This window comes from Schistocerca gregaria, chromosome 7, assembly GCF_023897955.1.
Source record: "Schistocerca gregaria isolate iqSchGreg1 chromosome 7, iqSchGreg1.2, whole genome shotgun sequence".
NCBI classification, from domain to species: domain Eukaryota; kingdom Metazoa; phylum Arthropoda; class Insecta; order Orthoptera; family Acrididae; genus Schistocerca; species Schistocerca gregaria.
In genome coordinates this window covers 220,857,969-220,872,138 of record NC_064926.1, presented here as the reverse complement: position 1 = coordinate 220,872,138, position 14,170 = coordinate 220,857,969, and the positions used below count along the sequence as shown (strand labels likewise).

General features: G+C 44.8%; 1 protein-coding gene across 1 annotated transcript in view; it reads left to right on the top strand.

Moving 5' to 3' along the window:
• Positions 1 to 14,170, top strand: part of LOC126282356 (putative methyltransferase NSUN7) — a 331,497-nt gene that overhangs the window by 270,820 nt on the left and 46,507 nt on the right. The window contains exon 8 of the mRNA XM_049982014.1: positions 7,574 to 7,857. Within this exon, the coding sequence (XP_049837971.1) occupies positions 7,574 to 7,857 (284 nt within the window). The remainder of the gene's footprint in view (positions 1 to 7,573; positions 7,858 to 14,170) is intronic.

The following is a 14,170-nucleotide window of genomic DNA, read 5'->3' as shown; positions in this document are numbered from 1 at the left end:
TCAAAATGGCGAGTCCATTGAAACATCCACATTATTTGAACAACGTTATGTTATTCGATTTTTATTTGCTGAGGGCGAGAAACCAGTGAATATATACTGTAAAAAGTCAAAAAGTTTATGGTGAAGGTTGTATGAATCGTGCAAATGTTTACAAGTGGGTAGAGCAGTTCAAAAATGATAGCGACTCAGTGACTGACGAACACCGTTCTGGCCGACCAGTCGCAGTTTCAGCTCCCTTACTTGAAAGTCGAATTGATAATATTATTCGTACCCATCGCCGTGTGACTGTGGAAATGACAGTTGACAAGATTCAGCTTAGTACTGGTACAGCCCATAACGTTATCTGTAACAATCTGAAGCACTGCAAATCATGTACAAGGTGGGTCCAAAGGAGCTGACGCGGATACACAAGGAAACAAGGTTGAGAGTGTGCACATAGCTAAAGGAATGCTATGAAAGAAAAGATGAGCACTTCTTCAACAAAATTTTAACTTGTGACGAAACTTGGGTTCACTGTTATGAACCAGAATCAAAACGACAAAGCATAGAGTGATTATCTCGAAGAGCAGCGTACAATTAACAGCCAATACTACTCGGATTTGCTTTTAATCTATACTCATGCTCGTAAATTAAGGATAATGCTGATACTTAGAGAAACAACGCTCTGGTGGGCGGTTTGCGGGTTTAAATCACCTCAGGGTATGACCATGCGGTGCATTTGATCTGCGGTCGTCACACGATGGCACCTGTCAGCGGTCTACATACACAGAGGTGTGTTGGTGCATGTCAGAGTACGGTGCAGCGAGTAGGTGTGCAGACGTTTTCAGACGTGCTTATGGCGACTGTGTGTTTAAAATGGGTCAAAGAACACATATTGATTACATTATGAGCGGTATAATACTAGGGCGACTAAAGGCTGGTCAAACACAGCAGGTAGTAGCACGGGCCCTCCGTGTACCACAAAGTGTGATCTCAAGATTTTGGAAACGATTCCAGCAGACAGGAAACGTGGCCAGGCGCTACAGTACGGGAGTCCACAGTGTACAACACTACAAGAAGACCGATATCTCACCATCAGTGCCCGCAGACGGCCACGGAGTACTGCAGGTAGCCTTGCTCCGGGACTTTACCACAGCCACTGGAACAGTTGTCTCCAAACACACAGTCTACAGACGACTGAACATACACGGTTTATTTGCTGGGAGACCTGCAAGATGCAATCCACTGACCCCCGGTCACAAGAGAGCCCGTAAAGCCTCGCGTCAAGAACACAGTACGCGGTCATTGAAACAGTGGTCCCAGGTTATGTTCCCGCAACAGTGATTCTCGCCGGGTTTTCATTTGGCGTGAACCAGGAACCAGATACCACCCCCTTAATGTAATTGAAAGGGACCTGTATGGAGGTCGTGGTTTGATGGTGTGGGGTGGGATTATGATTGGTGCACGTACACCCCTGCATATCTTTGACAGAGGAACTGTAACAGGTCGGGCGTATTGGGACGTCATTTTGCACCAGTATGTCCGCCTTTTCAGGGGTGCAGTGCGTCCCACCTTCTTCCTGATGGATGATAATGCACGACCCCACCGAGCTACCATCGTGGAGGAGTACATTGAAACAGAAGATATCAGGGGAATGGAGTGGCCTGCCTGTTCTCCAGACCGAAACCCCATCGAGCACGTCTGGGATGCTCTCGATCAACGTATCGCTGGATGTCTTCAAACTCCTATGACACTTACGGAGCTCTGACAAGCACTGGTGCAAGAATGGGAGGCTATACTTCAGCAGCTGCTCGACCACCCGATCCACAGTATGCCAACCCGTTGTGCGGCCAGTGTACATGTGCATGGTGATCGTATCCCATATCGATGTCGGGGTATATGCGCATTTAACAGTGGCGTTTCTTAACACATGTGTTCTGGGACGGATTTCTCAATTTATCACCAACACCGTGGACTTACAGATCTGTGTCGTATGTGTTCCGTAGGTGCCTATGCTGTTAGCGCCAGTTTTGTGTAGTGCCACGATGTGTGTCATCAGATTTTGCAGTTATCCTTAATTTATGAGCATGAGTATAGGTGAAGCCAGCCATGAGAGAGAGACATCGTGGATCTCAGCGGAGAGGTGTGATTCTTCAGCAAGACAACGCACGTCCTCATATTGCTGAACTAACCCCTGAAACCATCCAAAAAATGGGCTGGGAGGTACTGCCCCATCCCTCTTACAGTACTGATTTAGCACCTACTGACTTCCATTTGTTTGGTGCACTGAAGGAGGCATTACGTGGGAAGAGGTTCCAGGAAAACAAAGGCGTGAAATAGTTTGTGGAACATTGGTTCAAACATCGAAATAAAGAGTTCTTTGCAGCCGGAATAAAAAAGATTGTAGCCCGTTGGAACAAGAGCAGTTGGCGCCACCACTCATCACGTGCTTTCGACTTTAAAACTATCTCTGCCTAGTGCCATCTCTCTCAATTATAGGTAATCGATAGTCACTTCATTGGTACATTGTAGCGGAACATGTTTTCAAAGACGGTGATCACGAAATAAAATTTAGTGAGACAAACATGGTAGCTAGGACCTCACATTATTATACCCGCATGTATAGAGAAGCTATAGATATCTACAAGCACGAAAATATTTTTAATAAAAAAGAAGAAGAATTAAAACTAGACAAGATATGGCGGTCGACTCTGTACCAATGAAGTGACTACAGATTACCTACAATAGAGAAGATGGCATTAGGCAGAGACAGTTTTAAAGACGAAAGCACGTGATGAGTGGTGGCACCTTCTAAGCGCTCTATATAAGCGGGATCTGCAGCGCCTAGCAGCCAGTCGCAGACTCACCTCAGAAGATGTTACCCGCAGTAGGCAACGAAACGTCAGGAAGGAGGAGCAGTTTTATACTGGGTGTTACAAAAAGGTACGGCCAAACTTTCAGGAAACATTCCTCACACACAAATAAAGAAAAGATGTTATGTGGACATGTGTCCGGAAACGATTAATTTCTATATTAGAGCTCATTTTAGTTTCGTCAGTATGTACTGCACTTCCTAGATTCACCGCCAGTTGGCCCAGTTGAAGGAAGGTAATGTTGACTACCGTGCTTGTGTTGACATGCGACTCATTGCTCTACAGTACTAGCATCAAGCACATCAGTACGTAGCATCAACAGGTTAGTGATCATGACGAACGTGGTTTTGCAGTCAGTGCAATGTTTACAAATGCGGAGTTGGCAGATGCCCATTTGATGTATGGATTAGCACGGGGCAATAGCCGTGGCGCATTACGTTTGTATCGAGACAGATTTCCAGAACGAAGCTGTCCCGACAGGAAGACGTTCGAAGCAATTAATCGGCGTCTTAGGGAGCACGGAACATTCCAGCCTATGACTCGCGACTGGGAAAGACCTAGAACGACGAGGACACCTGCAATGGACGAGGCAATTCTTCGTGCAGTTGACGATAACCCTAATGTCAGCGTCAAAGAAGTTGCTGATGTACAAGGTAACGTTGACCACGTCACTGTAAGGAAAGTGCTACGGGAGAACCAGTTGTTTCCGTACCATGTACAGCGTGTGCAGGCACTATCAGCAGCTGATTGGCCTGCACGGGTACACTTCTGCGAATTGTTCATCCAACAATGTGTCAACCCTCATTTCAGTGCAAATGTTCTCTTTCCGGATGAGGCTTCATTCAAATTGTAAATTTTCACAATCAACATGTGTGGGCTGACGAGAATCCGCACGCAATTGTGCAATTACGTCATCAACACAGATTTTCTGTGACGTTTGGGCAGGCATCATTGGTGATGTCTCGATTGGGCCCCATGTTCTTCCACCTGCGCTCAATGGAGCACGTTATCATGATTTCATACAGGATACTCTACCTGTGCTGCTAAAACATGTGCCTTTACAAGTACGACACAACATGTGGTTCGTGCACTATGGAGCTCCTGCACATTTCAGTCGAAGTGTTCGTACGCTTCTCAACAACAGATTCGGTGACGGATGGATTGGTAGAGGCGGACCAATTCCATGGCCTCCACGCTCTCCTGACCTCAACCCTCTTGACTTTCATTTATGGGAGCATTTGAAAGCTCTTGTCTACGCAACCCCGGTACCAATTGTAGAGACTCTTCGTGCTCGTATTGTGGACGGAACTGATGCAATAAGCCATTCTCCAGGGCTGCATCAGTGCATCAGGGATTCCATGCGACGGAGGGTGGATGCATGTATCCTCGCTAACGGAGGACATTTTGAACATTTCCTGTAACAAAGTGTTTCAAGTCACGCTGGTACGTTCTGTTGCTGTGTGTTTCCATTCCATGGTTAATGTGATTTGAAGAGAAGCAATAAAATGAGCTCTAACATGGAAAGTAAGCTTTTCCGGACACATGTCCACATAACATATTTTATTTCATTGTGTGTGAGGAATGTTTCCTGAACGTTTGCCCGTTGTTGTTGTTGTCTTCAGTCCTAAAACTGGTTTAATGCAGCTTTCCATGCTATTCTATCCTGTGCAAGCTTCTTCATCTCCCAGATCTTACTACAACCTACATCCTTCTGAATCTGCTTAGTGTGTTCACCACTTGGTCTCCTACTACGATTTTTACCCTCCACGCTGCCCTCCAACGCAAAATTTGTGATCCCTCGATGTCTCAGAACAAGCCCTACTAACCGATCCCTTCTTCTTGTCAAGTTGTGCCACAAAATCCTCTTCTCACCAATTCTATTCGATACCTTCTCATTAGCTACGTGATCTACCCATCTGATCTTCACCATTCTTCTGTAGCACCATATTTCGAAAGCTTCTATTCTCTTCTTGTCCAAACTGTTTATCGTCCATGTTTCACTACTATACATGGTTACACTCCATACAAATAGTTTAAGAAACGACTTCCTGACACTTAAATCTATACTCGATTTTAACAAATTTCTCTTCTTCAGAAACGCATTCCTTGCCATTGCCAGTCTACATTTTACATCCTTTCCACTTCGACCATCATCAGTTATTTTACTTCCTAAATAGCAAAACTCCTTTACTACTTTAAGTATCTCATTTCCTAATCTAATTCCCTCAGCATCACCCAACTTAATTCAACTACATTCCATTACCCTCGTTTTGCTTTTGTTGATGTTCATATTATACCCTCCTTTCAAGACACTGTCTATTCCGTTCGACTGCTCTTCCAAGTCCTTTGCTGTCTCTGACTGAATTACAATGTCATCGGCGAACCTCAAGGTTTTTATTTCTTCTCCATAAACTTTAATACCTACTCCGAATTTTTATTTTGTTTCCTTCACTGCTTGCTCAATGTACAGATTGAATAACGTCGGGGAGAGGCTACAACCCTGTCTCACTCCCTTCCCAACCACTGCTTCCCTTTCATGCTCCTCGACTCTTATAACTGCCATCTGGTTTCTGTACAAATTGTAAATTTCCTTTCGCTACCTGTATTTTACCCCTGCCACCTTTAGAATTTGAAAGAGAGTATTCCAGTCAACATTGTCAAAAGCTTTCTGTAATTCTACAAATGCTAGAAATGTAGGTTTGCCTTTCCTTAATCTATTTTCTAAGATAAGTCGTATGAATATTAAGAGCTCAGATGGAAACCCAGTTCTAAGCAAAGAAGGGAAAGCAGAAAGGTGGAAGGAGTATACAAGGGCGATGTACTTGAGGACAATATTATAGAAATGGAAGAGGATGTAGATGAAGATGAAATGGGTGATACGATACTGCGTGAAGAGTTTGAGAGAGTCGAAACAAGGCCCCCGGAGTAGACAATATTCCATTGGAACTACTGACGGCCTTGGGACAGCCAGTCCTAACAAAACTCTACTATCTGGTGAGCAAGATGTATGAGACAGGCGAAATACCCTCAGACTTCAAGAAGAATATAATAATTCCAATCCCAAAGAAAGCAGGTATTGACAGATGTGAAAATTACCGAACTATCAGATTAATCAGTCACAGCTGCAAAATACTAACGCGAATTCTTTACAGACGAATGGAAAAACTAGTAGAAGCCGACCTCGGGGAAGATCAGTTTGGATTCCGTAGAAATGTTGGATCACGTGAGGCAATACTGACCCAACGACTTATCTTAGAAGCTAGATTAAGGAAGGGCAAATCTACGTTTCTAGCATTTGTAGACTTAGAGAAAGCTTTTGACAATGTTGACTGGAATACTCTCTTTCAAATTCTGAAGGTAGGAGGGGTAAAATACAGGGAGCGAAAGGCTATTTACAATTTGTACAGAAACCAGATGGCAGTTATAAGAGTCGAGGGACATGAAAGCGAAGCAGTGGTTGGGAAGGGGGTGAGACAGGGCTGTAGTCTCTCCCCGATGTCATTCAATCTGTATATTGAGCAAGCAGTGAAGGAAACAAAAGAAAAATTCGGGGTAGGTATTAAAGCCCATGGAGAAGAAATAAAAACTTTGAGGTTCGACGATGACATCGTAATTCTGTCAGAGACAGCAAAGGACTTGGAAGAGGAGTTGAACGGAAAGGATAGTGTCTTGAAAGGAGGATATAAGATGATCATCAACAAAAGCAAAACGAGGATAATGGAATGTAGTCGAATTAATTCGGGTGATTCTGAGGGAATTAGATTAGAAAGTGAGACACTTAAAGTAGTAAAGGAGTTTTGCTATTTGGGGAGCAAAATAACTAATGATGGTTAAAGTAGAGAGGATATAAAATGTAGACTGGCAATGACAAGGAAAGCGTTTCTGAAGAAATGAAATTTGTTAAAATCGAGTATAGATTTAAGTGTCAGTAAGTCATTTCTGAAAGTATTTGTATGGACTGTAGCCATGTATGGAAGTGAATCATGGACGATAAATAGTTTGGACAAGAAGAGAATAGAAGCTTTCGAAATGTGGTGCTACAGAAGAATGCTGAAGATTAGATGGGTAGATCACATAACTAATGAGGAAGTATTGAATCGGATTGGGGAGAAGAGACGTTTGTGGCACAACTTGACCAGAAGAAGGGATCGGTTGGTAGGACATGTTCTGAGGCATCAAGGGATCACCAATTTCGTATTGGAGGGCAGCGTGGAGGGTAAAAATCGTAGAGGGAGACCAAGAGATGACTACACTAAGCAGATTCAGAAGGATGTAGGTTGCATTAGGTACTGGGAGACGAAGAAGCGTGCACAGGATAGAGTAGTATGGAGAGCTGCACCAAACCAGTCTCAGGACTGAAGACCACAACAACAACAAAGATAAGTCGTACGGTCAGTATTGCCTCACGTGTTCCAACATTTCTACGGAATCCAAACTGATCCTCGCCGAGGTCGGCTTCTACCAGTTTTTCCATTCTTCTGTAAAGAATTCGCGTTAGTATTTTGCAGCTGTGACTTATTAAACTGATAGTTCGGTCGTACCTTTTTGTGACACTCTGTATATGGACCACGGAAATTCAGCCCGGAAGTTTTACTTAATGAAGAAAAAGTATAGTTTTTTTTTAAAAAAAACGCTTTTTTCACCAGGCCAATTTTTCTCGTTAATTATTGAATGACCGTCGTAATACCTGGAAGAGTGTTGTAATAAATGTGGGGTGTTAGTAAATTTGTCAGGCGACAGCGCAGCGCTTACAGCGTCAGAGGAGATGTGGTCGGCGAGTGGCGACGAGGGCCCGCTGTCGTCAGTGGTGGCGGTGCTGGCGACGCCGCCCAGCACGTACTCCGGCGTCGCAGACCCGGTGGAGCTGGCGTGCTCGCGCGGCGGCGACCTGTCAGTGCTGCAGCTGCTCACAGACAGCGACGCGGGATCCGCCGCCAGGGGGCGCGTCGCAGCCATCCTCGACGAGCAGCGACAGACGCTGCTGCGCGCCATGTCGCGGCCACAGGTAAGAGGCTTCAGGGCCGGCGTCGTTCCTTGCTGCTCAAGACACGTCAGCTGTGGTACCGTGCTCTCGAGGGGGGAATTCCCCTGAAGATAAACATGCAAAAATACAGTCAGCTTAACTGACAACCGGGAGACAGTGACATCATCCTCCTCTCGTATTTATTTAGTGAGAAGGAGCCTTGCCGTTAGCCTGCGACTGACTCTAAGCACTATGGGACTTAACATCTTAGGTCATCAGTCCCCTAGACTTAGAACTAAACTACTGGCCATTAAAACTGCTATACCAAGATGAACTGTAGATGATAAATGGGTATTCATTGGACAAATAATTTAAACTAGAACTGACATGTGATTACATTTTCACGCAATTTGGGTGCATAGATCCTGAGATCAGTACCCAGAACAACCACCTCTGGCCATAAAAACGGCCTTGATACGCCTGGGCATTGAGTCAAACAGAGCTTGGATGGCGTGTGCAGGTACAGCTGACCATGCAGCTTCAACACGATACTACAGTTCATCAAGAGTAGTGACTGGCGTATTGTGACGAGTCAGTTGCTCGGCCACCATTGATCAAACGTTTTCAATTGGTGAGAGATCTGGAGAATGTGCTGGCCAAGGCAGCAGTGGAACATTTTCTGTATCCAGAAAGGCCCGTACTGGACCTGCAACATGCGGTCGTGCATTATCCTGCTGAAATGTAGGGTTTCGCAGTAATCGAATAAAGGGTGGAGCCACGCGTCATAACACATCTGCAATGTAACGTCAACTGTTCAAAGTGCCGTCAATGCGAAGAAGAGGTGATCGAGACGTGTAACCAATGGCACTCCATACCATCACGCCTGGTGATACGCCAGTATGGCGATGATGAATGCACGCTTCCAATGTGGGTTCACTGCGATGTCGCCAAACACGAATGCGACCATCATGATGCTGTAAACAGAACCTGCATTCATCCGAAAAAAATGACGTTTTGACATTCGTCCATCCAGGTTCGTCGTTGAGTATACAATCGCAGGCGCTTCTGTCTGTGATGCAGCGTCAAGGATAACCGCAGCCATGGTCTTCGAGCTGATAGTCAATGCTGCTCCAAACGTAGTCGAACTGTTCGTGAACATGGTTGTTGTCTTACAAACGTCCCCATCTGTTGACTCAGGGATCAGACGTGGCTGCACGATCCGTTACAGCCATGCGGATAAGATGCCTGTCATCCCGACTGCTAGTGATATGAGGCAGCTGGGATCTAGCACGGCGTTCCGTATTACCCTCCTGAACCCACCGATTCCATATTCTACTAACAGTCATTGGATCTCGACCAACGCGAGCAGCAATGTCGCGATACGATAAACTGCAATCGCGATAGGCTACAATCCAACCTTTATCAAAGTCGGAAACGTGATGGTATTCATTTGTCCTCCTTACACGACGCATCACAACAACGTTTCACTAGGCAACGCCATGCAACTTCTGTTTGTGTATGAGAAATCGGTTGGAAACTTTCCTCATTGTCAGCACGTTGTAGGTGTCGCCACAGGCTCCAATCTTGTGTGTATGCTCTGAAAAGCTAATCATATGCATATCACAGCATCTTCTTCCCGTCGGTTAAATTTCGCGTCTGTAGCACATCATCGTGGTGTAGCAATTTTAATGGCCAGCAGTGTACTTAAACCTAACTAACTTAAGGACATCACACAGATCCATGCCCGAGGCAGGATTCGAATCTGCGACCGTAGCAGCAGCTTGGTTCCGGACTGAAGCGCCTAGAACCGCTCGCCCACAACGGGCGGCTCAGCCCGCGACTGTAAACGCACACTTTTCTCACAGCGTCATTTCGTACAAGTAACATTATAAATCTGCTAGCGAACAGATCTCTGTCCCTAACACGCTTTATGTGACAATAATGCAATTGAATGAAACGATATTTAAATCAAGACCCTAAGCTGCCGATAGGCGTTGATATACATCAAAGGGGACAGTTGAAAATGTGTGCTCCGACCTGGACTCGAAACTGCGATCTCCTGCTTACATGGCAGACGCTCTATCCATAATTTTTTTAATTATTATTTGATTGGCTTGGTATTTTCATGAAAATCAGACAACCATAGTTAAATCGTCATTTAATATCAGCTGCAAAAGAAAATCAACAAATTAGTTCAAGGACAAACAATTATTAAATTCCGAACGGGAAGACTAACCCATTATTCCACTCTTCTTGTCAATTTTTGAGCCAACGAGGACACAGAGGATATTGCGACTGCAGGGCTTTATCCCTTGCGCGCTGCACACACTAAATTCGTAGTGCCCCTGCCTATTATACTCATTACTCGTGGCAGACAATCTTACTGAGTCCCGTAAGAGTTAGGGCATCGCATGTGCATCCGCACAGAAGGAGGTCAGTGACCGGTTAGCCTTAACTACATCATTGGCGTCGCATAGCGGCCGCGTACACGGCTCGTTCATGAGCAACAACGGAGCTCTCACTTCTAATTCACTTCTGTACAATAGGATCTCAAAAACTGGCGACGTGATGCTGAAGCAAGTATAGTGTTGTGGCTGAAGTCTTCCAGTAATTAGCGATTTATGCCCACCGAAGACTTGCACTCGAGCCGGAATTTCTGGCGTTCCGGGGTTTCTGCTGGAACGATATGCTATGTTAATGAAACAGAGATCAAGATTAAGTCTTATGTGGCTGACTTATCATGTTTCCGGAGTTCTTAGCCGTCCCAATATATAGATGCAATCCTTATTTCTAAGCTGAGCCCTTGTGTAAATAAATGTGTTACGACGTAATGTCAAGCGCGGCGCGCCAATCAGGAACGACAGGAAGGAAAGTCTGTGAGAAGAAGTCAGCCAATCGCACACTGACCGACTCCTTTCCACGACGACAACGCGACAGCAGCGGTCCCTAGGTGAAGACCACGTAATCGCCGCGCCCGATTGGTGGAGCCCACTTGTATATCAGCTTCAGCTTGAGGCACTTCGATAGCAGTTCAGGACATACTTTTGTCAGACGCTAGCAGTCACTGCAAAGACTGATTATTTTGTATGTCGCTCTTTGCTTGCGCCCCATCTAGCAAAGTTTAGTGTTGCAATTTTCTTGTTGTAATAAAACACATTAATACGAGTTGTTTGATTGTTTGTCTAGCGAACCGAGTAAGCAGGATTTCTGTACACAACAAAATGTATGATCTGCAGTTGGTTATCAGCTGCCTTGCTCAAGCATCTGGTTTAAGAAAGCTGAAAGTGGCCGGCCGATGTGGCCGAGCGGTCTAGACGCTTCAGTCCAGGAACGAGCGACCGCTACGGTCGCAGGTTCGAATCCTGCCTCGGGCATGGATGTGTGCGATGTACTTAGGTTCGTTAGGTTTAAGTAGTTCTAAGTTCTAGGGGACTGATGACCTCAGATGTTAAGTCCCACAGTGCTCAGATCCATTTGAACCATTTGAACACTGAAGGTAGGTATTTCGTTGTTACTCGCGCAGATCTGGAATGGTGTCACATTATAAAGCAGTAAAAATTTAAAGTTTCTTTGCTAATCACTATCCTAAACGCTTAACGCATGTAGTCCTTGTATTCAGTCTCACTGGACAGTTGATTTCACTCTGCCTGGTTGGTTGGTTGATTCGGGGGAGGAGACCAAAATGCGAGGTCATCTGTCCCATCGGATTAGGGAAGGATGTGGAGGGAAATCGGCTGTGCTCTTTCGAAGGAACCTGAAACGTTTTAGGGAAATCACGGGAAACGTAAATCAGGATGGCCGTACGCGGGTTTGCACGGTCGTCCCCCCGATTGCGAGTCCAGTGTGCTAACCACTGCTACGCACTGGGCCTGGAAGTTGTGACCCTAAGTTGACACTGTACATTAGTTGCCGCAAACAACAGATACAGATTTTCTTTTACATTCAGTTTTTTTTAGAAAGGTTACACATTTTGTGACTGATTTAACACAATGATGCATTTACTTTATTGTGTGCAATTTTTTTCATCCGTAAAGTTCGTTTAAGTAATATTTTTCAGTAATGTTTCATGTTAATCGAACCTTCTGGCAAAGTTGTGTAATTTGATACATCTGTGTAAAGAAGATTACGAAAAGGTAGTTTTATGGGGAAGGAGTGGAGGTAGGGTACAGATTCGTCATTTTTGCCAGGATCGTAGGATCATCTTGAAGCGACTCTGATACCAAATACCAAAGTTTGTTGTTACGGCCAATGGAGGCCTGCTTCAGTTACTCATAGTCTTGGTTCACGAGTGACGGGAATTCACGAAGGGCAAATCGTGCGAATACCACAACTTGTGGACAGTGGTAAACAACCAAGTCTGAATCAATATTCCAGAAAAGTTTGAGGTAAATAATAGTCGGAAGACTGTTAAGCTTATAGGGCGCGATGATCACCTTCACAGATTAGCAGTAATTGACTTGTTGATGTGAAGACGAGGATTTATAGAGCACTGCGAGCAGCCATCACGGGCGTACCGCGTGCTTGGAACGCTGTTTCTGGGCCGGCAAAGTACTATTATTATTTTTTATTATTTATTTGCTATTTTCTTTTAGTCTGTTATCTATATAAAATAACAGACCAAATGTTCATCAGGTTACCTTCCATTCGGAAACGGGGTGCACTTAGCGACTGCTGTGTGGCTTATAAATTATAGAGTGCAGCAATCAGTCGTCCTTTTTTAGATTTCATTACGCAAATCCGGATATGGCTAGAGGCTTGCCATTATCATGCACTATTTTCTATTCTCGATGCATGTAAGTCCCTGTTGTTCGGGCGTCAGTTACATTCATAAAAAGGAACGTGACTGACGCTCGAACCACAGGTACTTACATGCATTAATATCCAAAAAATAAAAATAAAAATTCATAAATTTTTACAAGCACTGTTGTTTACCGCACACTCTCTTCCAATTCGGATGTGCCGCTTCTCCTTGGAGCTTCACGGTCATGCCTGCTATCTGTGAAGTTACCCCTTTCACTAATCAGTTGTTTAATAGTGACGAAAAGGGTATTTGATGAAGTCGGACTTCGTGGGTAACTATCTGCAAGGCGTAGTGGTTAATGCAAGAGCCTAGTAAGCAGGAGATCTCCAGTTCGAATACTGGTTTGACACACATCTTCACTTGCCGCTGTTGATTCCGTGTAAAGTCCTGATGCAACTGACATCAATAGTTCTTTCCCTTCCCCTTTCCTTTCTCCCCTCTCCCCTCCACATTCAATAAATATAATACGTATCACAACTGCGGATTCCGCATAAGAACAAACACCTTGGATTCACAAAACCAAATCTGTATACCTAGACTGGAAGTTGAACGACCGTATTCCTCAATACTAATCCAGAAACTTAACGTTGCACTGCTTTGCTTAATGCAAAACATACCATCAAAAACACTTAAATACACAGTGATAAGCCAAAAGATTATGACCTCTACTCATCACGGAAATTCATTGCCACTTTGTGGCTGTGAGTGAATATGACGCGCTAAATCAAGTTAATAAGCGCCAGAGACGAATGGGGAATCATCCTAGGACTGTACCGGATTTGAATGAGGTATTTCTACTGATATTTCCACTGACGTAAATCACTTTGACAGAGGGCAGATTGTTACGGTCCAGCACCTCGCAATGAACATCTCAGAAATGGCCAAGCATGTCGACTATACATATGCTGCCATCGTGAGCATCGATGGAAAGTGGTTGAAAGACAGGAAACCATGAGTAGGTGACAAAGTGTTGTATTTCCATGCCCCATCACAGAAGATGGAGGTCAGACGCTCGCCCACTCTGTAGCGCAGGCTAGGCAGGGAACTGTGGAAGACTGATGACAGGGTACAATGCTGATCCAGGCGCAAGTGTTTGGGAGTACACTGTCCGGTGCACATTGTTGAAAATTGGACTCCACAGCAGATGACCCTAGGCATTCCAACGTTGACTCCATGACATCATCAATTACGACAGCAGTGCGCATGGGATCATAAGGATTTGGCCGTGTATCGGTGAAACGTATTGCCTCATCGGATTAATCTTCTTACACCAGGTCGATAGTCGACTCCAGATACTGTGTCATCAAGACGATCTACTCCTTGATCATAAAACGTGCCGTGGAACAAGGTCTATGGTGGCAGTATTATGATATGAGTTATCCAATTGCGATTGCATATTCCAGCGGGATAGCTATGTCACAAGGCCAGAATCATGTTACAGTGGTTTGAAGAGCATGACAGGGAAATATAGTTGATGTCTTGGTCACCACATTCTTGTGCACTGAACCTGATGCAAAATGGCAGCTTCTCTAGGCCCACGAGCTATCAGCCTAT